Below are 25,362 nucleotides of genomic sequence, written 5' to 3'. Positions count from 1 at the left end.
AATGACCTGAATCTTCTGGTTGGTGTGCGGGGGCGGGCCCTGCTCACCGACGCCTGGTGATGTCGGGTGTGCGTCCTGATGTCACTATGCACCATTCTAATCTTCAGTTCGGCGGGCGTGCAGCTGAACTGTTAAAGGCCTACTAAGGCCATTTAAATAGCAATTGAAGTAATTAACAGGACTGCCTGTCCAACTTTAAGGTTGGCAGGTAGGCCAAGAGCTCAGGCAGCCGTTGCATTTTTCCTGGAACCTCATCCACAGGCAGGATGTGGTTTCACTGAGAGTTTATTAGTGTCATAAAAATTTTTATTAAAATTCATTGACGTGTCCCAGCACATGTGACATTGTCACATGAGAGGACATGTCAGAATATTTTTTTTTCTTTATTTCAATTTTTCATAATCTCCCTGAGGCAGCTCCATGCCTCAGGGAGATTTCTGCACTCTTTCACGCACATGCACCTAAGAGTGAAGGCCCCGACTCTCCCACCTCCCACCACCTGCGCAGGGAGTGCTCAGTGCTTCTGGGTGCGTGTCACGCTGGGCGGGCCTAAATTAGTCCACCCACGTAAAATGGCAGCATGCAGCTGATCACGGGTGGCGATCGGCTGAGTGCCCGCCCGTGCCCGCTCCCGTCCAGCCCGCCCGATGAGGAGAAAATTCTCTTCAATGTGTAATCACACCCATGGCCTTCCTGGCCAGTCCCAGGGGTGTAACAGAGCTGTTGCGAGTAATTTTTGTACTTGCTGACACTGCATACAACTTGGCACTAAGTTTTCATTTCTCCATCCATTCCAGGTCACCATATACAGCTGCGTGCTAATTGCCTTCATTTTGGAAATTCCAGGATGTGCACTGTGAAGTTCAGATAACAATGGCTTTTGTCCTTTTGGAGGAACAATCACTCGAGCTCCGCACAATAAGTTACCTTCATGGCCAATTCTCATATCTTCTCTGGAAATACGGTTTTATTTAATCAGATTCTTGTTTTTGTGACCAACCATGAAGAACTTGATTTTGCACTTTGGATAAAACTGGGTCTCAGTTTGTCCAATCTTTAATCTATCTGGCACGTATCGGTGATGAGTCCAGGAAGTTCAATAATAAAATGAATTCTTGAGGAATTGGAACATCCTTAATCTTTTTCTTGCAATGTCACCGAAGGCTTGGTAATGATTCTTTACGAGGTTCACTAAGTCATCAAAACTTTTTGAGTCTGAGGCACTGGGTGGCAACAGATTTCAAATTAATCCACATGTCTTAGTCCCAATGTGGACTAAAGGATTATGCACTTCTTCTCCATCACAATGTCATTCGCCTGGAAGAAGAACGTTCAACATAATGAGACCAGTTGTCCGAGATTGGATCAAAAGGCTCCACGCTTCCAAGCTGCGGCATGCCATGAAGGAGTTATTTCAATAATCAGGAAGGAAATTTTTCTTTACTTACAACTACCATGTGAGGTACGGCCTGATTCCAGGTCTTCTGATTTCCTTTGTTCTTTCTTGCCTTTTACTTCATCCTGTCATGTCTTTTCTTGCTTTTTATTCCCATTTTACCCTCTGTTGGATCAGTGCCCTTGTTTTGTTGGAGCTAAAGGTTCCAGGTTGCACGCTTGTTTTGGGGTGACCGAGTTGATACCAAGACAGAGAAGATCTGTAGATCATTCTTCGAAAAAACACATTCTATTTATTTACAAAAGGAACTCAGCTGCTACAGCGTGTGCTTACAACTCAAAACTCTGTCTTCTCTCTTCAGATTCTAACTAAAGGCTTCTCTAAAGAGGTAGCACGCACTACTCTGCTATTGGGTATCAAGATCATGTGATCTTGCATTGCAACACTTGTCTTAAAGGTAAATTATGCATCAGATTACTACAGTGGTCCAACATTGCAAGTCAGATAAGTTGAGCTGTAAGTTGCTGAAAAGAGGAAGTGGCTAAACATTGGGTGATATGCTGAAAATAGCAGCTGCATTAGAAACAGTGGATGGACAAGTTCAAAGTATGAAAAATGATTCCACATCTGCCATTGGCATGACAAAGTTGAGGTTAACTGAATGGCACAACGGAATCCAGCTATGTGTAAATGTACACAGCAAAAACCTGAGAGTTTTTCAGATGTGGCAACTTGGGGAACAATGGATGAGATGCTTGCTGCCCTGCCAAGGGAAGGATATGCAGAAGATGTGGAGGCAAAGACCATTTTGCCAAGAAGTAGAACAAGATTGTTATGCAAAAGGACAAGGATGGGCCAGAAATCAGAGTTCTAAATTGAGGGAAGGCCGATTTTCATAAGATCAGGTATGATTGGACCAGAGTGGACTGGGAGCAGCTACTTTTAGGTAAATCTGCGTCAGAGTGTGGGACTCATTCAGGAAGGAAATAGGGACAGTACCGGGCCAATATATTCCAGTAAAGACAAAGGGTGGGACCAACAAATCCAGGGAACCCTGGATGTCGAGGGATATACAGGATTGGATAAAGAGAAAAAGGGAGGCTTATGGCAGATACCGAGGGCTTAAAACTGGAAGCCCTAGAGGAGCATAGAATGTGTAGGGAGGAACTTAAAAAGAAAATGAGAAGAAAAAAAATGGGGCATGATAAAACTTTGGCAAGTAAAATAAAGGAAAATCCAAAGTTATTTTACAAGTACATTAAGAGTAAGAGGATAACTAGGGAAAGAGTAGGGCCCATTAAGGACCATAGTGGGAATTTGTGTGCGGAGCCGGAAGACGTAGGTAGGGTTCTAATTGAATACTTTGTGTTGCTGTTCACAAGTGAGAGGGATGATGTGTGTATGGAAATCAGGCTGAAGATATAATGAAGAAATTAGCATAGAAAGAGAGGAGGTTCTAAGTGGTCTGGCAGGTTTAAAAGTAGCTAAATCTCCAGGCCCGGATGAAATGTATTCCAGGCTGTTGAGTGAGACAAGGGAAGAGAGCGCAGGGGCGCTGGCAATAATTTTCAATACCTCTCTGGCCACAGGAGAGGTGCCAGAGGACTGGAGGACAGCCAATGTGGTAGCGTTATTCAAGAAATGAGGAAGGGATAAACCAGGGAACTACCGGCCAATCAGTCTAACCTCAGTGGTGGGGAAACTACTGGAAGCAGAGGGCGATGGTTGAGGGGTGTTTTTGTGACTGGATGCCTGTGTCCGGTGGGGTTCCACAGGGAAGGACGTTGGGCCCTTGCTATTTGTGGTATATATAAACAATTTAGAATTGAATATAGGAGAGTTGATCTGTAAGTTGGCGGATGACATGAAAATTGGTGGGGTGGTAAATAGCGAGGAGGATAGCCTTAGATTACAGGAGGATATAGACAGGCTGGTCAGATGGGCTGATCAGTGGCAAATGGAATTTAATCTGGATAAGTGTGAGGTGATGTACTTGGGCAGGACAAACAAGGCACGGGAACACACAATGAATAGTAGGACCCTGGGAAGTACCAAGGATCAGAGGGACCTTGGTGTACATGTCCACCGGTCCCTTAAAGTATTGGGACAGGTAGATAAGGTGGTTAAGAAGGCATACGGGATACTTGCCTTTATTAGCCGAGGCATAGAATATAAGAGCAGGGAGGTTATGCTAGAACTGTATAAAATGCTGGTTAGGCCACAGCTAGAGTATTGCATGCAGTTCTGGAATCCGCATTATAGGAAGGATGTGATTGCACTAGAGAGAATGCAGAGGAGATTTACCAGGATGTTGCCTGGGCTGGAGAGTTTTAGTTATGAGGAGAGATTGGATAGACTGGGTTATTTTCCCTGAAGCAGAGGAGATTGAGGGGGGACATGATTGAGGTGTATAAAATTATGAGGGGCATAGATAGGGTAGACAGGAAAGAACTTTTCCCCTTGGTGTAGGGATCGATAAACAGGGGGCATAGATTTAAGGTAAAGGGCAGGAGGTTTAGAGGGGATGTGAGGAAGAATTTTTCACCCAGAGGGTGGTGGGAATCTGGAACTCACTGCCTGAAAGGGTGGTAGAGGCAGAAATCCGCATAACATTTAAGAAGTTTTTGGATGTGCACTTCCTAGTGCTGGAAACTGGGATTAGAATAGGTAGGTACTTGTTTGACCAGTGCAGACTCGATGGGCTGTAGATCTCTATGACTCTATGACTTTATAAGTACAGAAACAACGTTGAACAGAGAGGGAAGCCTGGCTAACCATGTAAAGGGAAGACAGACGAAAGTAACACAACTGTGAGATGAATTGAAGAAGATGCAGAGAGTGAGGATACATGTTTTCTGTTAATGGGAGTAAGCACCAGTGATTGTTGGTGGTGTTGAAGTGAGCATTATTGTAGATTCAGGCAGTGACAGTAATGTCATCAACAGAGCACTGTGGGGTGGACTAAAGACAAAGAGAATCAGATGCACATTCGAAAAATGTGTCAAAAAGCTCTATCCTTACACATCTAAAACCCTACTTCAAAATGTTGGATGCTTCATTGTGGATGTGAGAGCTGGGGATTGGAATGTTGAGGCAGAATTTGTAGTGATTGATGAGGATAGTGAGCCTCTTCTGAGCAGAGAAACTGCTCAAACCTTTGGGGTGTTACACTTCAGATTGAAAGTGGATTCCGTGAAACCCTCTGTGATCCACAGTTACCAGCTGGACCATGGGATGATGGAACAGTTGACTTCTTTGGCTCACTCCCCTCAGGAGAGTCTATACTAGTGGTGATTGATTATCATAGCCATTATTATTGTTGGGATGTTGGGATGAAGTCTACAACAGCAGAGAAAACAGTGATTGAAATATTCGCAAGGCACGCTGTATTCAGAAAATGGGCCATAATTCATTTCACAGACCTTTACAGATTACATGCAAGTCACAGGCAGTCACCATTACAGAGCAACCACTAAATGGCCACAGGCAAATAGGAAGTAAAACGATAAAACCAATCCTTTGAGAAAAGAATGAGGATGGCTCAGGCTGAGGGAAAAGTTTGGAAGGAAGTGTTCTTGTCATATGTAGCTACGTATAGAGCAACTTCACACACTATGATGGGAAAGAGCCCAGCTGAGTGGCTCTTTGGATGAAGAATATGCGCCAAGATGTCAGAGCTGAGGGACATCAGTGTAGATCAGGAGGTTTGAGATCACGATGCAGAAAAAAAGGGTGCTGCAAAGTTTTATGCAGACCACAAAATGGGAGCCAAACAGTTTGAATTGATGCCAGATGATGAAGTATATTAAAGTGTTCGCAGGGGTTACATTCCTGTGAAGCTTTGCAAATGGTGAAATTGCGAACGACAAACATACTTTACAATGAGAGTCAATTAGAAATTTTCCAGCCATTCTGAAATTTTACATGTATAAAGGATCTAAGGCAGTAAAAACTATGTTTTAAATAATTTTAAAGGGAAAATTACTGGAGAAATTATACATGCAAACATATGAATTAGGAGCAGGAGTAGTCCACTTGGTCCCTCCAGCTCGCCATTCAATAAGATCACAGCTGATCTGATTTTAACCCCATTTTCCTGCCTACCCCCAATACCCTTTCATCCCCTGCTTATCAAGTGTCTATCTACCTCTGCCTTAAAGATATTCAAGGACACTGCTTCAACTACCTTTTGAGGAAGAGAATCCCAAAGTCTCATAACTCTCTGGGAGAAAATCTTTTACTCATTTTAAAACAAGAATAATGTAAAATTTGTCACACTTGCAGTTGTTTACTTGAGAGTGGAGGTAGACTGCGATCGGGGCCACAGGGAGATCTTGTTGTCGAGGCCACGGGGAGACCTTGTTGTCGAGGCAACGGGGAGTTCTTCCAAGCTAGTGACGTTGATTGCAGTCAGGCAGCTTGCTATCCAATGGAAGAAATATTAGTTCCAGAGGGTACAGTGACACTTCCTAACCTTGACACGGTGACCAGAGTTCTTGAGACAGCAAACAGACCACAGCAGAAGAAGAGACCATCAAAGCAATATGAAGATTTTGTGTGACTTAGCGACTGAACATTAAAGTGGAAATCTGTTTAGAGCAATGATTTGTGATTTAAAACAATATGATTTTAAGTAAAAAAACAGCAAATCTTGACTCAAAGCTTGTGCCTAGATGTGAGGTTTTATGTGTTGTGATTATGTTCATGACAAAAAGGGTGTACGCTGAATGCTACCCTTGTGATTTTCAAGTTCTTGTTTGTGAAGTTTGCAAGTACAGAATAAAGTGCTTGATCATAAGACCATAAGATATAAGAGCAGAAGTAGACCATTCGGCCCATCTGGCTGATCTGATAATCCTCAACTCTTTCCTGCCTTTTCCCCATAACCCTTGGTTCTCTTACTGATTAAAAATCTGTCTATCTCAGCCTTGAATGTACTTAGTGACCCAGCCCCTACAGCCCTCTGTAGTAAAGAATTCCACAGATTCATTACCCTCTGAGAGAAGAAATTCCTCCTCACCTTTGTCTTAAATGGGAGACCCCTTACTCTGAGATTATGCCCTCTGGTCCTAGACTCTCCCACAAGGGGAAACAACCTCTCAGCATCAACCCTGTCAAGCCCACTAAGAAATTTTATGTTTCAATAAGGTCACCTCTCATTCCTCTAAGCTCCAATGAGTACTGGCCCAACCTACTCAACATTGCCTCATAAGAAAATCCCTCCATACCTGGGATCCACCTAGTGAACCTTCTCTGGACTACCTCCAATGCCAGTATAACTTTCCTTAGATAAGGAAACCAAAACTGTTCACAATATTCTATGTGTGATCTATCTAGTGCCTTGTATTGTTTTAGCAAGACTTCCCAATTTTTTATACTTCAATCCCTCTGAAATAAAGGCCAACATTCCATTTGCCTTCCCTATTACCTGCTGAAACTGTAGGTTAGCTTTTTGTCATTCATGCACGAGGACCTCCAAATCCCTCTGTGATGCAGCTTTCTGCAGTCTTTCTCCATTTAAATAATATTCAGTTCCTCTATTCTTCCAGCCAAAGTGCATAACCTCACATTTTCCCACATTATATTTCATCTGCTAAGTTTTTGTCCTCTCACTTAACCTGCCTATATCCCTCTATAGACTCTTTGTATCATCCTCACCATTTGCCTTCCCACCTATATTTGTGTCATCCGCAAACTTGGTGATAGTACATTAACTTCCCTCATCCAAGTCATTAATATATATTGTAAATAACTGGCCCCAGCACTGCTCCCTATGGCACTCCACCAGTTACAGGCTGCCATCCAAAAAATGCCCCCTTTATCCCAACTCTGTCTTCTATTAGTTTGGATCATTGAGGAGCATCGAATTACATACTGATGATTATCACAAGGAATGCCACCTTTAAATAGGAAAAGAGAAATAATAGTTCCAGAAAGTGAAATATTAAACAAAAAGCTGAAACTTTGTTCGAATATGAGGCACTGAATTTACCAGGAATTTGTAATTGAAGAAATTAATTTACTCAGTGAGCTAGGGAAATAATGATTTGTAAGTTTTTTAGCAACATTTATTGCAGTAGGTTTAGTGAGGGATGGAGTCTAAGCTGCATACACCAAGCAGAAACATCATGGACATATTTTAGTCTGATAAGGGAGGGGTGCCATGATGATAGTTGATTGAGTGTGTGACTGAGTATATCAGATAAGCAGTCTGCTAATTTAGCAGCAGTGGAGGAGTCAGGAGTGGTGGTGGTGAGGAACACTTTTATTGAATCTCCTCCCAACCTTTTCTTCTCTCAGCAGAACAACCCCACCATCTCTAATCTATCAATCAGGGAGGAGAGATGGCAGGGTAATTTTTTCCACTTGCACTTCACCTTTTGGTTGTCCGCAACAAAATGTGTTTTAGGGGGAGTGTATTAAACCTTTTAAGTGTTGTGGTTTTCAGTAATTAACACAAAGCAGTGTTTTGGGTACGTTTAAATCAGAAGAAAAGATGTTTATTCACCCTGAAATGTAATTGCAACAAAATATACTCCCTCACATGTACAGGCACACATAAAAGTAAAGATGGATTCTAGAGGCAAAACATGTTTAGGTTACTGGCAGAAATACACTGGATGGGTTCTCCCTCATAATTCTTTGGGTGAATGGAAGTTGGAAGTCTCTGGGTTTTCAGGTGAAGTTATGGCCAAATTTCTGTAGAGATGGAACTTTGCAGATGAAGATAAGTTAGTCTCTCTCATAGCTGGTTGTTCAGGCAGGACTATATTCTTCTTGCTGTAGGAATGGTCTCTCTTGCAGCTTGTTGGTTTCTAGACTGACTAAATTCTCACTGGTTCCTGGATTAATAAGATTAGTTATCTGAACTTAATTTCAATCATGTAACCACGTGATCAACATTCTATTGTCTACACAGCTGATTTGAAGTTAAAAGCCATTGTTGTACAATGGAAGGTGAATAGTGGCTGTTCACACCTGCTTGTGCTAAACTGCTTTATCTGCAACTCTCTTTGCTAAGTGCCAATCTTAGAGAAATTGAGTCGGGGGGGGGGGGTGGGGGGGGTCAATTGATTTTGAGTTCATACTCAGACAATGGGGCTGTAAGTTCCACAAGTGGTTTGGCATTTTGAATATCCTTTCAAGGGTCTTCCACCCACAGACATTTATATTTTAATGAGTTTCCTGAAGCATGCTCAGACATGAGTTAATCCTTTATCTGTGCAGAAATCATAGGTCACCTGAGCTTTGGCAGACATCTTTGATGCACATTGTCTATTTCCTTAAGTCAATTTTTAGAGAGTCCACATAGATCACAGTCCATTTCTTAAATGTTTGGAGTATATCTCTACTGGACATGACGCCACATGAGGGCACCACAAGTATTAGGAGAGGAATTAGCCATTATGAAGCATTAAGGGGTCAATAAATGAGTGGAGCTTTCCATTTGACCCATGAGTTAGCTTTACAAAATTGTAATTTGCTATCATAAACTTTCATTCTTTTTCTAAGCATTTAGTTGTTGTTACTTAGTTACGTGGGACCTCCGAAAAGAAAAGCAAAAATAACAATAGAGCCAGTGATTTTAAAAAAAGCAGAGAAAAGGTATCATGGCACCCTTTCAACCCTTACACTAACTCTGTTGAAATATTGTTAGGTCCTTACATTAGTGAGTTGGCCATAAGACTGTGCATGGGGCCGTAATGATTGCCTGGGATTGGTATTTTCTTTGATTATAAAAATGGAAACTTTAAGTTGATCTATCATGTACTAAACAATAGTTATATAAAAAAAACCTAACTAAAATGGACTGCCGCATTTGCTATTTGCAGAGCGCCCAGTTTCAGGATCAGTGCTTGCTGTGTGTGTGAGTGACTGTGGAGGGCGCTGTCTCGATCCGGCAGCACCAGGAGCGACAAGAGAGAGAGGACAGGACAGGAGAGGAGCGAACACAGTGAGTACCGCAAACTGCCGCCGAACCCGGAGCCTAGGCCTCAGCAGCACCGCAGACTCCGCGGCGCTTGCCTGAGACGAGTGGGGGTCGCTGTGAAGTTCACCGAGTTTGCCCTGTTTTTGTAACGGAAAAGCCGTTTTCAAAAGTCGGTCTTTCGCATCGCCCAAACGGAAATAGGCCCCGGTGCCGCCGGGACTGGTGCATTGCCTGAGGGATTGGGATTTGCCTGCAGTAAGCATCCCTATTGTAAATGTCCAGGCTTTTCTTTCCTCCATGCAGGTCACACCAAACCTGCTGCACCTGCTTCGCGCTCCCTCTCCTATTCCTCTGCAGTATATCTGCTAATGCTTGTTGGATTCCATTTCAGTTTGACTGCAACTGCAGAACATTGCATTAATTCACCCTTACTGAATTTATTCTGTTCTTCTTATTTTCTGCCAAAATTAGCAATGACAGAAAAATTAGTTCCTGATGTTGCCTTGCAACCACATTTGTGCTTCTGCTGCTTTGGTTGTGTTGGCATCACAGACTAGCGTCTGTATTGTGCCAACATTTGTGATTGTGGTTAACAATATGATAATGACTGGCAAATTTTGTTTTATGTTGATTGAGGGATAGATATTGGCCAGGACACCAGGGATACCTCCACTATTCTTTGAAATAGTGCCTTGGGATCTGATAAGGTAGATAGGACCTCCTCAATTTAAGGACTCATTCTAGTGCAGTGCTCCCTCGGTATTGCTCAAAAATCAATTGCTTTGATTTTTGTCCTCAAGCCTTGGAGCAGGACTTGAACCCGGGACCTTAAGATTTAGAGGTCAGAGTGTTACAAACTTAGCCACAGCTGGTGTGTTTTTACCAAGTGGCTCTCAAATGTTTTTGGTTGAATTTTGATAGAACTTTTTTGACATTTCTTATTTACTTGCTGCCCCTCAGTAACTTCACCTGAAAATAGTGTCAGGTTCCGCATAATCATTGACGGCACCCTGTCATACCTCATCATCACCTCTCTTGACTCCACTGCTGCTAAATTTTCAGACTGCTTATCTGACATCCAGTACTGATTTTCTTCAATTAAAAATTGGCAAGACTGAAGCCATTGTTTTCAGCCCCTGCCCCAAACTCAGTCTCTTAGCTTCTGATGCCATCCCTCTCCCTGGCAACATTCTGAGATTAAACTTAGCCTATTTCCAATCTTGGTGTTGTATCTGATCTCAAGATTCTTTAAGTTTAAGTAGCATATTGTACCAATTTTTTTTAAGAAACCCCCCTTGGCCAAGGCGGAACTTAGTGCCCAGCACCATCCTTGGTACCTGTGATCTAGCTGGCGATCTTTGTGCTGCTCTCAGTGCTCCTTAATGCACACTCCCTTCTGAGGTGGGAGAGCCAACCCGTTCTGCACTGATCATATGGCAGCCATTCTCAGCTCCCACCAAGCCCGCCTCTGGCTGTCACTCATTAGTGTACTGATCAACCAATTTTCTAGAAATATTGATTTTATTGTAACAGCCCTGATTTATTCTTTACTCCTTACTTGTATCTCCACTCAGCTCTGTCTCACTTCTTGGCTCATGGATGGCTACTTCCCTTGTGCACTTTAACTTTCTGCCTCATAATAATCCTGGAAATGCTCTGGAATCAGTTCCTCATTCAGGTCTGTCTACTCTGATTTTCTTTATTGTCCATCTCCCCTTGGGCATGAAATTCCTTTTGTTAAGTTTTGAAACAAGTTTGATGAAAATATATATAACATTTTTTTTGGTAAATTTATCGACAAAATTTCACCTTTATTTCTTGACATTAGCTTTTACTTTTTGTTCCAACTGTGTAAGCTAAAGCATGAATATGATAGAGGTTGAGAATATTTGCTGTTCTGATGGAAGGAAGCAGTTGTAACTGAATGAATATGTTCATAATATACACACAAAAGGTGTGATTTATTCCTTCAAAGTTTTTGCAAAATTTAATAGAAATAATAGATTATTAGTTATGGAATGTGGTCATCTAGAAAATACTTGAAAATAAGTAATGAGTACTGCTTTGTGTTCATACAGCATTTAACTTCAATTAGTTTTCTTTTGGTTATGCTGCTTTTGTCCAAAATTCTCCTAGCAAACATAATCCCCTTACTGCCATGGCTACTTAGTAACTGACGAGAGATACTGAGATGGCTTGTTTAAGGACTTTGCTGACATTAGTTAAATTTTCATCATGTGAGTTATGAATAGAAAACTAGAAAAGGGAGCAGAAGTAGGTTATATAGTCCTTTGAACCCGATCTGCCATTCAATTAAGATCATGGCTGAACTATAACAACACCCCTTTCTCACCCTATCCCCATATCCCTTGAATACCCTTAGTGCCCAAACACCTGCCAATCTCAGTCTTGAATACATTCCTGAACTGAGCACTTATAGCTCTCTAGGATAGAGAATCCCAAAGATTCCCAATCCTCTGAGTGGAAAAAACTCTCCTTATGTCAGTCCTAAATGGCTGACCTTTATCCTGAGATGATGACCTCCAGTTCTAGACTCTCCAGGCAAGGGGAAACACCTCTCAGGCTTTTCCCTGTCAAGCCATCTAAGAGTTTTGTGTTTGAGGTCACCATTCGTTCTTCTAAACTTCAGAGAATGTAGGCTCACTGTACTCAATCTCTCCTCATAGGCCATCTCTCCTCTCATCCCAGGAATTGATTAACATCACTGAAACTCTGGTAATGCCAGTATATCCTTAGGTTGTGAGACCAAAACTGTACACATGGTGCTCATGGTCTCACCAAAACCATATTAATTTGCAACAAGACTTCCATTATTCTTATACTGTAAGCCCCCCCTTGCAATAAAGGCTGACATAGCGTTTGCTTCCTTAATGGCTTGCTGTAATTGCATGTTAACTTTTTTTTGATTCATGTGCAAGGACATCTAAATCCTTCTGTACCAATATATACTAGTCTCTCAGCTTTTAAAAAGATTCTGATTTTCTGTTTTTCCTTCCCCACAGTAGAAACACAATGTACTGCTTGATATTGTGGTTTTAAGGATGAGCTTACTCCATGGTTATTTGAAATGCACTAATGACCTCCGAGTCATTCAGGAGTAATTTATTTTTTTTCAAAATGGCAACGTTTAGAAACCCTGAATGACAATTTTTTGCTTGAGCTTTGTTCAAATTTTTAACTTGATTTGGGAGTGGGAGGAACAGTAAATGTGTTGGATCTCCTCTTACTGTATATATGCTGATTCTATTCTAGACTCTAGCCTGAGGTTTGACTTCTAATAAGTATTCATTGAGCCGTTTAGTCCAACGATGCAGTACTAGTAAATCATGTCCGCAAGCCTCTGTGACAGATCCAGCATGTGACTTTTCAGTGATACGGTTCATTTTACTGTAAGTGTTGCCTTGTTACCAAGGTCAAAAGATAGATTTTGAATCTCAGAATATTTTAGCACCCATATTAAGTAAGTCTGATACTGCATGCTTAGGAACAGAGTTTTAAGTGTCAGCAGGTCCCCGTCTTTGGAATCAGATAACACATTTACCTTTCATGTGTAGTTTCAGAAGCAGAATTGCCATCTTGCGTATGGGTATCTCCCTTCATGCTGCTCGATTTGTGCCAGATTAACCTGTTAGTTGTTGGACATCATGGAGATGTGTGTGTAATGCATGCATCTCAGCAATGCACGGAATAAGCAATATGCTTTCATTTTTCAGGGCTTTGGTGTAGCATAGGCACATGCATGCCTGATACTGAAGGGAAAATGTGCTGCCTTGTGCTCTTGTTTGCAAATAGCTTTTTTGAGATTCAAAGTTTTTAATTCTTTCATGTGATGTGGGAATTGCTGGCAAGGCCAACATTTGTTGCCCATACCTAATTGCCCTTGAACTGTGTGGCTTGCTAGGCCATTTCAGAGGGCAGTTAAGAGTCAACCCTGTTGCTATGGGTCTGGAGTCACATGTAGGCCAGATCAGGTAAGGATGGCAGATTTCCTTCCCTAAAGGACAATAGTGAACCAGATGGGTTTTTATGACAATTGACAATGATTTCATGGTCACTATTATTGAGATAAGCTTTTAAATTCCAGATTTTATTAATTTTAAATTGCACCAGATGCTGTGGTGGGATTTAAACCCTTATCCCCACAGCATCTTGGCATCTGGATTACTAGTTCTGCCACCATCTTCCCTTGAATATGTTTTTATGAGAACTTATGAACATTGAATTTGTATTTTATTGCAACTTTGGTGCATCCTTTCACGGTGTTGTAGCCTCGTCCAACAAGGATTTGAAGGCATTGAAACTACTGTGGTTTTTTTTTCGCAGAAAGCACTTAGTTCCCTCCTTGGGGCACGGGAGAAAAGTGGAAGAGGCAGACTGCAACTAATCAGATGGGATGATAGTGGGTCAGAAGTTGATGACTTGTTGCTGGAGCAGTATCTGCACAGGCGAAAGAAGCATTTAACATTAATCTTCACAATTCTGTGGACAATTACCATAAACCTATGTATCCTTGTATATAACCGAGAAATGCGAAATCTGTTTTTTGGAGAGCTATTCACAGACTAAGAATGGAATAAAAGTTTTCTGATGAAATGGCAAATATTCCAATTTATCATTTCCAAATATACCCTAGATTGCGCTGTATAAGCTGAACGAACATGTAAGATGACCTCTGATTTTGACACCAGATCCATGTTTAGGTATAAGCTTACTGTATAAGTCGACCCCCACTCATGTTTAGGCGCAATCGGAGTTGACCTCAATTTTTCAGCTCAGAAGTACAATTTTTGTGTTATGCGAGCTTTATAAGTTGGCACATGGGATCAAGCAGGGTATATTGGCAATGTTGCCAAGATGTGTGGGAGTTTGACACGCTCACACAGAACAGGCCACGCATGGCGACGGATGAATAGAATATTTTTCGCATTTCAAAAAGGTGACCACCACCAACACCAGTGGTTCATTTTTCATTGCTCATAAATCAATCCCTGTTTCTGGAAGAATTTTTTGAAGCTTCAAAAGTTGACTTATATGCCGTGATCTATGGTAACTCAACTTCTCAGTTGAGCTGAATGTTCAAAGTCCCTAAACGTAATGTTATGAATTCTCCTTAATCAGCACATCAAACACCACTTGGTGTTTGGAATTCTGAGGGCTGTGGAGGCTCAGTTGTTGAGTATGTTCAAGACAGATCGATAGATTTCAACATATTAAAAAATATTAAGGGATATGGGGATAGTGCAAGAAAATGATGTTGAAGTCGATCATCAGCCATGATGTCGTCGAAAGGCAGAGTGATTTTGGAGGGCTGAATGGCTACTGCTACTCCTATTTCATACGATTACACCCTTCCCCCAACCCCCCCCCCAGCCCAACATGCTTTCCTGCTTAAATATTTTGTTCACTGAAAAGCACAACATCGTGTGGCCTCTTCATCCTCTCTGTCCCATATCCCAAATCCTTTCCTTCGCCTTTTCCTCAATGTTTTCTTCTCTCTCTTTATCCTCCTTATCCGTTCCTCCTCTTTATTTTCTTGTTAACAAGGGATATTGCAAACTTATTTGGGCAGTCTTGTGCTTTGATCAGGCAAAAATGGACTTGGGTGAAGAAATGTGGGCAAAGATAGGCATGGAATTGGAAAGTGATAACATTGAAGGAGCTTGGAGAAGAAAGGGTGGCTAGAATTAATGTGGTATGTCTGCAGTTCTGAGTGTGATATTATTTTATTATTTCTTAAGTGAGAATACTGTTGAAGAAAGAATATTGCAGTTTCTACTTATAGATTGGAGATTAACTGTACAAGAATGAAGAGCAAAGTTTGAAGACGTTTTTAACAGCATTAGTCAAAAAAAAACGGGGCTGTTATTTTGGATTGTGCAGCAAGAACTTTATCCCTTCATGGAGCATGGGAATCACTGGCAAAGCCTGCATTTGTTGCCCTAATTGCTCTTGAACTGAATATTTCAGAGGACAGTTAGGAGTCAGCTAAATTGCTGAGGGTCTGGAGTCACATGTAGGCCAGATCAGAAAAGGATGGCAGATTTCCAGATGGGTCTTTACGGCAGTCTTAGTTTCTTGGTCACCATTACTGAGACTAGTAAGATATATCGAGATTTATTAATTGAATTCAAACTCCACTCGTGTCCTCAGCTTTAGCCTGGGCCTCTGGGTTACTCATCAGTGACATTGCCATTATGCAACCCTCTCCCCTTAGAATACAATAACTACCATTTTGATGTGGGTTATCTATTATTTCTTGAGGATCTATTTCTGTTAGCTATTCACCAGTAGGTTTTAGTTTGAATCTTTTATTACAAATGCTTCTTATAACGTAACAAACATACCTTATTGTTTTGAGCCTATATATCCCATTAAAAAAAATGGTATTGTTCAGTAATTTCTTTGCTTTATGCAGAGATTGAAGTTTTCATTCATTTTGTTTAAGGTGTAAGACACGTTTGAGTTGAACCTATTGGAATTTATTGATAGAAGCAACGTGAGACCTGGGTGTGACCTATGTTGCAGTAGGTGAATTCGGAAATTTGCGGACTTCAAAATTTGCATGAGTCCTTAAGGGCCTCAAATGGCAATACGTTTACTGTGGAAGAACTTTGTTATTAAAATGATAAAATCTGAACTTCAACCGGTAGAGTGATAAAGACAGCACATCAGAGACCACCTTTTTTATCCTAATCCCAACAGTATCCTTGCTCAAGAAAATAAGTGTAGTTGAGTTAGTACAGCAAATTTTGGATGTAATGTACAGATTTTTAAGAATACTCAGTAAACCTTACTGATAAATTAAGCTGGACCCAATTTCCTTTGTCTCAGCTTGTTGGTGTTTATGCACTGATTATTATGGTTGTATTGGTATTTTGCACTACATTAGATTTGAAAACATGGTTGTAGTTCACCTGAGACATCAAAAGCATTAAGAAAGGAGTCTAGCTTTTTGCAACTGTTCTTCCATTAGCACCCCACTTTTAGTATAGAACGTAATGGCTCCATGTGATGTAATTTCAATAGTATAACTTTGGTCTATTTGTGCCATTGTAATATATGGTAAATATTTATTATATTGTGATATATCTGGTCAAATGCAAAATTTGATTAAATTAGTGAAAAGTAAATTTTAAAGCAAATTTTGAGGAAAAAATATCTTTACCCACAGCCTGATTTAAGCATTTAAAATCTGCATAGTAAGCTAACAAAATCAGGGATTCGAGGAATAAAGAATCCGGTTGTATACTTGGTTGGAAAGGCTGGAATACTAAAGGCTCGAGCTTGATTGACAGAATGATCTTACTTTATTTTGACCTCTTTTATGTTCTAATGACCATGGCAGGTTTGGTCCACCAAGCAATTGTGTGAATTGTTTTTAAATGTTGTTGGCAGCTTGCTAACAGAGTTAAACACCATGTTGTGCGCCAACATGAGATTGTATGTCAGTAGTATGGGCAGAGTAGGGGAACAAGATCAAGTGCAGATGATGAGGAGCAATAATGATGCTGTGAGTCTCTGCAGAATAAAGCAGAATGTCTACAACATCTTTCTTTACAACAATATGTTCTTTCACAAGGACCAATCAAGGAAATTTGGTAGTGCACACTCAAACTACAGACTGTAAAAGAAAATTGTTCAAGGTTGTTGGGATTTTTCAAGGTTTTTGTGTGACAAAAACGAATATTATCCACAGATCTAAAAGCCTGTGCACACAACTCTATTTTTAAAATGAAACCAGTGCCATCTCATGGCTTCTCTCTTAGAAGCCAGTGCTAAATATGCTACAGAATCAAGGTGGTTCATTTTTGATCAGGAGAAACAGTTATTTCAAAGATACATTGAACCATGTGTCAGTAGAATTTGTCTAACACCTATTGTAGGTTGAATTTGCTAAACCCAGATAATATATAGCTGTGGTCCTCAATACCACCCGCTGCAGTCATCTTTGTAGATTTGTGTCTATATGTTATAAAGAGTATCTGTTGTTCAGCTGTCTTGGACTAGAAACCCAGAGTCCTGAACTAAGGGTCTAGCAACATTATTTAAAATCCCACTATGACAGCTGGGGAATTTAAATTCAAATAGTCAAACAAAGAGTAAAGGTGATGGAAATACTTGAACGTTTGTAAAAAGTCACCTGGTTCACTAATTACATATACAGAAATACCTATAGGTCTCAGCTATATGTGACTTCACACTCTCCGAAATAAGACTAACTAGTAACTTCCCTCGGAAATGGCCTAGCCGACGCGCCATTTTTATTCAAGAATGTGGCATAATTAGGTTTGAGCAATAAATGCACCAATGCCCACATCTCATGAATGAATAAAAGGGAAAAAGCATGGGACAGGGGACAGTTGCAAAAGAAATGATTGTCATTCATTACAAGTATTGGCAGTTCACATCATCTTCCTGTGGCACGAGGGTTCAATTACATATATGTAATTTATGAAAAGGCTGTATTTTATTTTCATTCAAGAACAAGATTACTTTATTTGGTTCTTAAGTAAGACTTCAATTCAAGAAGAATTCAAAAGAGCTTATCTGACTAGTTGTTTGTCAACTGTTGCTCAGTTGGTAGTATTCTCACCCCTGAATTAAAGGCGAGAGCAAAAATCAAAGCTGACCTTCCATTGCAGTACTGAGGGTATGCTACACTGTTGGTGGTGCTGCTTTTTAGATGATACGTTAAACTGAGGCCCCATCTGGGTTCTAGGTGGAAGTTAAAGATCCCACAGCACTATTTAACAGGGGAGATCCTGAGAGGATATTTCCTCTTCTGGGTGAATCTAGAACTATAAGGGGGACGCAGTTTCAAAGTAAAGAGTCTCCCATTTAAGACAGATGAGGAGGAATTTCTTCTGAGGGTTGTTAGTGTTTGGAATTCTCTTCCCCAGCAAGCAGTGGAGGTTGGTCATTGAATAAATTCAGGGCAGGGTTAGATAGATTTTTGATTGACGAGGGTGTCACGGCAAGTGGGGGGCATCCAAGAAAGTGGAGCTGAGGCCAAAATCCAATCAGCATGATCTTATTGAAAGGCAGAACAGGTTTGAGCAGCTGAATGGCCTACCCCTGCTCCTATTTCTTGTTACTTATTTTCTTATTTCGAAGAAGAGCAGGGGAGTTAACCCTGCATTTTAACCAATGTTTATTCCTCAACAGATATCAGAAAAGCAGATTATGTGGTCAATATTACATTGCTGCTTGTCAGAGCCTGCTTTACACAAATTGGCTGCCACATCTTTTACAATAAATGATGACTACGCTTCAAAAACTGCTTCATTGACTTTAAGCACTTTAGGATGTCCTGTGGTAATTAAAGGTGCTATGCAAATACAAGTCTTTCTTTACTTTGTTTCGTTAAATTCAAATTGGACTATATTTTGACTGTACAATATCTCAACAATACTGCATACTTATGTAAATTTTATGTGAACAAACTTGTTTAATAAATTATCTTGTTTGAAAGTATTTGGAATGTCTAATGTCTTTTGAAGTGACCTGGCATGTTGTGGAATTTGCATGTTACCCAGTACCTAGTTTCCAGTAAGTAGGAAGATTGTTTGCTTTGAGGCATCTTCTGGTATTTTCAATATTCTAAACACAGAACACAGGAACAGTTGTAGGCCATTTAGTGTCTCAACTCTGCTCCACCATTAAATGAGATCATGGCTGATCTGTGACCTATTGTTTAATACCCCTGGTTAACAAAAATCTATCAATCTGTTTTAAAATTAACATCAACTGCTGTTTGTGACAGAGAATTCCAAACTTCTACCACCTTTGCATGTAGAAGTGTTCCTAATCTCACATAAGGAAAGTTTAGCTCTAGTTTTTGATGATGCCCTCTAATCCTAAACTCCCCATCCATCAGAAATAGTTTCTTTCTATGTGTATAATCTATCTTATCTGTTCCCCTTAATATCTTGAAAACTTTGATCAAATCGCCCCTTAGCCTTCTAAATTCCAGGGAATCCATCCCTAATTTGTGTTATCTATCCTCATAATTTACCCCATTGTAGTAAATTAAATCCTGGTAAAGGCCAGTATATCTTTTCAATGATGTGGTACCCAGAACAAAGGTGGTCTAACAAGGGCTTTGTATAGCTGAAATTTTAAGTCTCAAGTTCTAGGGAGCATGGGATTGCATATGGAATTTTTCAGGGAGAGTGGGTAAAACAGCATTGAAAGCAACTACCTACTGTAAAAAGACAGAAAATGCTAGAAACATTCAGCAAGTCAGTCAGTATTTTTGGGGAGAACGGACAAGTTAACATTTCAGGTGTGACTTCACATGAGTTGCAATTGTCAGGTTATATCATAGTGTGCCTTACCAAATCAGATTTCTGAAAAGTTAAGGGGATCCAAAATGAAAAGCAAGTAATTGTATCTCTGCTCAGTCTAGTGGAAATGGCAGAAAATCTTGTAGTCCAATGAAATACAGTGACAAACATGCTTAAAAATGTTGGCAGTGCTGTTTTGAAATAAAGTAATTTGGTTGCAGGTAGAATTATAGGCCTCAGTAAAAAGATAGCTTAGTATACATCAGAAGATATTTTCTGGATTGCCAAGCTCTCACCTGAAGGGGCCTAATAGACAGATGAAAAACCAAACACCTCTCATCTAAACAGGTGACTGAATTTTGCTATATTTGTGAACATTGGACTATTGTAATGAAGTCAATGCCAGCATATTAATTGAGATATTATAGTTCAGCATAGTTTAGTAATGTTGTCTTCCTTTGCCTCCAGTTTCAATTCTCTCATTTTCTATTGTAGGATAGATAGTCAAAAGTAATCCCATAGCTACATTTGGGGAATGCTACTTCTTTCCTGTGCATGCTTCAGCTTCCCATACATTGCCAGAAGATTTGGGCTTTTATCTTGAGATGTAATATTTCTGTTGACTGCTGTTTTGCCTTACAGTAATATTCTTTAGTAAGCACCTATATTCAAAAATAAGCCATGTGGCTTTTTCTTGGAAGGTGTTAAAGGACAGATGTTGAGAGAAGTACAATTCTTGAGGGAAGCCTGTAGGACTGAAGAAAAGTTCTACACTTTAGTCTCAGTTTATAAAGAATATAAATTCAACATCTCAGCTACTTTCCATTCTGAATTGCCTTCTGCTTTATTACATTTAGCTATTAGTTACTCAGAATACAAGTACAATAGGTTCAATTTATTGCAGGCAGTACAGAATTTTGATAAAATCGGGTGCTTTATACAAAGCCTAGTGAGGCATACGTTGGAAGATGTTTCTGAACAGAACAGTGGGCAATGTCTAATGATTTTGTGGAAGCCTTGGGAAAAATGGTCACTTGTGCCCTAATAGGTCAGAGCTTGCCAGATAGTCTGCTGATCTTCATAAGGCTAATTAAACTGAAGTGCACATATCATGTCGCATTCTGACTTGGTTCTTCAGCGCAAGTTTTATCACCCTGATTTCCATTCAGTTTCTTGCAGCATTTTCAGCAGAGCCTCCGATTTAAAGATCTGTCTCTGATTGACAGATTTTTGTTCTGTCGCAAAATATTGCAGTAGTTTCAAAAGTCATTTTCAACTTTCCCAGTTTGACTTTGATTCTTAAAAGCTCCTAGTCCATGAAGAATTCAAGAGAAAAAGATTAATGTAGGATGTCAGATACACTTCTGCTTGGTATGGTTTTCATATTGGACATGCCTCAGGAAAGAACATGATAGTTAATTGATCCAGCTGCATTAAAGGAGAGGGCAAGAAAATATGCCCTATTGAATTTTTAAAAAATGAGGGCTGCATGGTTGTGAATATTTTGGAGGCAGCTATCATTCAGAAATTCATTAGCCGTTTTGTTTTGCCAATAGTCCAATGAAGAAGCGATGAGTTATGAATTATATAGAGAATGTGCCCAGGTAGTTGGATCACTTTCCTTATTTTGAAGAATAGATTTTATCAAATTGAAGTGGAAAGTGACTGACTCTTGAAAGAGTTTTTTAGAGCTTGATCTTGGAAGTTAGAAAATTCACAAACAACCTTCCAATGGACAATGGAATCTACTTTTCTGGATTGTCTGATCTGTTTGCAGAGGAGAATATTAAAAGAAATGAAAATAGGTATTAAGTCACATTTTATTATGGATTGAAGTTGGTTCTAGCAAGCTGTGAATCTTGGTACATATAATATCAGGAATGGATATTGATGCATAAAGTGCCTTTGAATAGAGAATATGAAAACCCTTAAGTCCTTAAAATGCGTTGGTTGCTACTGATGGTTTGTAAAGAACTGCTGGAAGATTGGCTGTTAAATTGACATGCTACTTAGATGTTACTTTTAAAGGCTGAGAACAAGAAGCTAGAGAAGGACAAAGAATTACCGATTTTTTTTTGCAATGGGGCCAGTATAGGGTGTGAAAGTGATTTCCAGTGATGGGTCCAGGTGTTCTTGACCTTTTTTTCCTTCTGAGGCATCCCCCCTGAGTTATAACATTTTCACAGATCCCTGTAAGACAACAAAGTGTAGCTGCTATCACATGGTAAAATAACAGTAATAAATATGCACACCGCAAGACTCCACAACAGAAAATTAGATGGGTCACCATATATGATGTACCTCTAAGCTCCCAGGCTCACTCTCCAAAAAAGAGCCAACTTTCATGGCCACCTGAATTTTGTGTGAGTGATAACATAGACTGACAACTCCTGGCGGCGGCTTGCAGTTTGAGCAGCCGCCCATACTGTGCTCGACTCTAAACAGTTATCAAGCAGAGGAAAAGATGAAGTGAGTGGAAAATACACTGACATTGTGATTTTTTTACTCCTTTATCCTGTTGATCTGCTCCTCAGATTTAAACATGGTGTCAGGAGAGTGTTTTGTGTTGCCAGCCAGCTGTCAGTAATGGCCCTGGGGGGAGGCGAGGCAGTGACACCACATCACTGCAATCTCAAGCTCCTAGAAGTAGGTAAAAAGTAATAGATGTATAGGTATATAGATAGATAAATAAAATATAGTTTCACTATTGACATTGCTGGTGACAAGTCTTGTTCCTTTTTTGGTTGAGCCTGTTTACAAAATAAGATTTTTTAAAAAGATTTTATTCTTGAAATAGGACCCCTTGAAAATTTGCATACTGCAGAGGGGCTGTTTGATAGTATGCTTGCCTATATGTAATGTATATGCATTCAAATACATGATGTAAAGAGTTATGTCATCACAGGAAATGATGCAATGTCATGTGATGCAGCAGCCATCTTAGTTTGCACAATGAGTAGTACATGTAGCAATGAGAAGAAACCTCCATTAAAGCTCTGTGTTCGGCATCTATGCCTGCTCTTCAGCTTTGTTTGCATTAGCCTAGAAAGTGATAATATAACATGGTGGCGGCCATAGTGGGTCGACAGCACTGATCAGCAGCTGAAAACAAGGATTTAAATCAGGAGGTCTACCTAAAGCTCTGCAACTGGATCATTGCTTTTGCATTGGGGAGCAACAGTGTGAGCAGTGGAATTGAGCACATTTATAAAAATACCTGGAAAAACTCAGGTCTGGCAGCATCCGTGGAGAGGAATTCATTGCCATAGAAGGGTCATTCGGACTCGAAACATTAACTGTGCTCTTCTCCGCAGATGCTGCCAGACCTGCTGAGATTTTCCAGCAATTTTTCTTTTTGTTTTGGATTTCCAGCATCTGCAGTTTTTTGCTTTTATCTTAGAATTGAGCACATTTCCAGTTTTGCCCCGTGCTGGCAAAGTAAAAGCAACTGCAGTTTTAGCTGCAGAGTTCAGTGCAGTATTATTTAGCGATGGAAACCTTTGCGCCATTGCTGCATATAAATGCCATTAGTCAATGCTGACACCAGGGCGTCGCCTAGCTGTAAGCTAAAAGCCTGGCTCCTTCTCAGCTCTGCAGCCACCGAAGTTCACTGCAATTCTTAAAGCCACAGTTGCTCCTTAGTGGAGAAACGAACAGAAGGCTGAGGCAAGATTTCCATAGATGGAATGGAAAGCATCTGACGTCCCAGGAGAGTTCACACCATTTATGTGGAGGATTGGACTGTGCTTTCAAGACCATGAGGTTGTGTTTGTGGAGAAGCAAGCTGTAAAGATTAGGATTGCCATTTAAAATGAAGGTTTGTGCAGACTTAATGCCTCTGGTCTGTGTGAGCATTACCAGAAGAATACAGCAAAGCTATGGGCAACATTGGAAAGTCAGCTTAAATAAATTTCAGGGTACAGCACCTGTGGTACTGCCAGGAAACCAGCGAATGCCTGGATGAACAGAGATGAGGAGAAACTTCTTTAGCCAGAGAGTGGTGAATCTATGGAATTCATTGCCACAGAAGGCTGTGGAGGCCAGGTCATTGAGTGTATTTAAGACCGAGATAGATAGGTTCTTGATTGGTAAGGGGATCAAAGGTTACGGCGAGAAGGCGGGAGAATGGGGTTGAGAAACCTATCAGCCATGATTGAATGGTGGAGCAGACTCGTGGGCCAAAATGCCTAATTTTTGCTCCTATGTCTTACGGTCTTATGATTTTGTTACCCAATGCAAGGAAAAAGCTAAAGACTGATTTCTATCATGCCAAACTCTCAATGAATTATGGAGTTGGTTATCGTTTCCATCTCTATTGAGGTGTACCAAAAGACCTCCTGGAAAATCCAAAAGGACATGATGTGGAGAACATATCACAGCAAATATACAGATTTGAGGTAGTTTTCGTGAGGGCGGCAGTGCTTGCAAGCCATAGGGTCCGAAATGGCTATAGGTACAATATCCAAGACAACCACAAAAACAAATTCTTAAAGAAGGTGCAATGCAGTCAATCCACCTGCCTCGAAAATTGAAGTTGGAACTCGAAGAAATGAAAAAGCAAAGCATCGTTTGACATATGCAACATCCCATGGACTGGCGCAGTTCATTCACTACTGCAATCCAAAAGGATGGTTCCATTTATCTTTATTTAGATAGGAATTAAGTCCGATGTTTGCTGGCACAACACTTCAACAAACTGAACTTTAAAAAATGGATATTTGTCCATCCGCTTGTCAAGAGAGCCCTTGGAGCTAACAACCTTCAGAATTCCATTCATGCTATTACCTCCTTTTACCATTTGGGCTGTTGGTCAGCCAAGATATATTTCAATAGCATATGGACTGGATAAAGGAATGAATTCCTGCCTGTGTGCATCACGGTAATAGGTAATGGAGAACCAGCATGACAGGAAACTACACTTGTTAATGGAGACTGCTAGATGCGAAGGTTTGGTTTTCAACATCAATAAGTGTTCCATTAAGGTAGATCTCACACATTTCTTTGGTTCCAATTACTTAAGCTCAGGTATCTGCCTGGATCCTGGGAAGATTGACGATATCCAGTTGATGTCAACACCACCGGATAAGGATGACCTCCAAAGGTGTCTAGTTCTATTCAACTTCCTTGCTGCATACAGGCCAGGTTTCTGGGAGAAGGCACTCCAATATGGGTTGATCAGTCTGAGGGCGACAACAATCAAAGCACCGGAACACCCATTGGATCGATTCAGGGCCTCCAGAGGTTGTACCCATAGGAAATGCTGAAGGCACACAATTCCTACCACAGGAAGATCACCAACGTGTTCAATGTGTTGATGATAGCAATGTGTTGATGAAAGCGCTATCAACTGAGTCCGCCTTCAATGCTGTAGCCCTTGGAAGACAATGGCATTAGAAATGAACGCAGATAAGCAAATTACTCCACTATCAAATGAGAAACCTGCTCTTGTCTTTGGGATTGCCAGGTTCCATACCTACTTGTTTGGGAGAGAATTCACAGTCGAGAAAAATAATCCGTCATTGGAGATGATCTGGTGGAAACTGTGTGTACCGTCTCGACCTTAGAGGTTACTTGTCAAGATCCAGATGCAACTGTAATGTCACATTCAAACCCAGTTACCAGATTGTTCCAATTGACACATTAAGTAAACTGACCAATTCTAGGAAGGCATGAGAAAACCACTTGACTTCCAGATGAATGAAAATGGCTCAAGCCTGCAGGATGTCTAC

General features: G+C 40.5%; 1 protein-coding gene across 4 annotated transcripts in view; it reads left to right on the top strand.

Annotated features, from left to right (window-relative positions):
* Nucleotides 1-9,272: 9,272 nt before the first annotated feature.
* tpk1 (thiamin pyrophosphokinase 1) overlaps nt 9,273-25,362 on the top strand; it is a 382,816-nt gene continuing 366,726 nt past the window's right edge. Inside the window, exons 1-2 of one of the 4 annotated variants that reach the window (XM_041184542.1) lie at nt 9,273-9,350; nt 10,901-11,004. In XM_041184542.1, coding sequence (XP_041040476.1) covers nt 10,926-11,004 — 79 coding nt within the window. In that variant the 5' untranslated portion in view covers nt 9,273-9,350; nt 10,901-10,925. The other 3 variants (XM_041184541.1, XM_041184539.1, XM_041184540.1) reach the window with 3 other exon arrangements.

Source organism: Carcharodon carcharias, chromosome 3 (assembly GCF_017639515.1).
Source record: "Carcharodon carcharias isolate sCarCar2 chromosome 3, sCarCar2.pri, whole genome shotgun sequence".
Taxonomy (NCBI): Eukaryota; Metazoa; Chordata; class Chondrichthyes; order Lamniformes; family Lamnidae; genus Carcharodon; species Carcharodon carcharias.
Note: the sequence above shows the minus strand (reverse complement) of the source record. Positions and strands in the feature narration are given on the sequence as shown.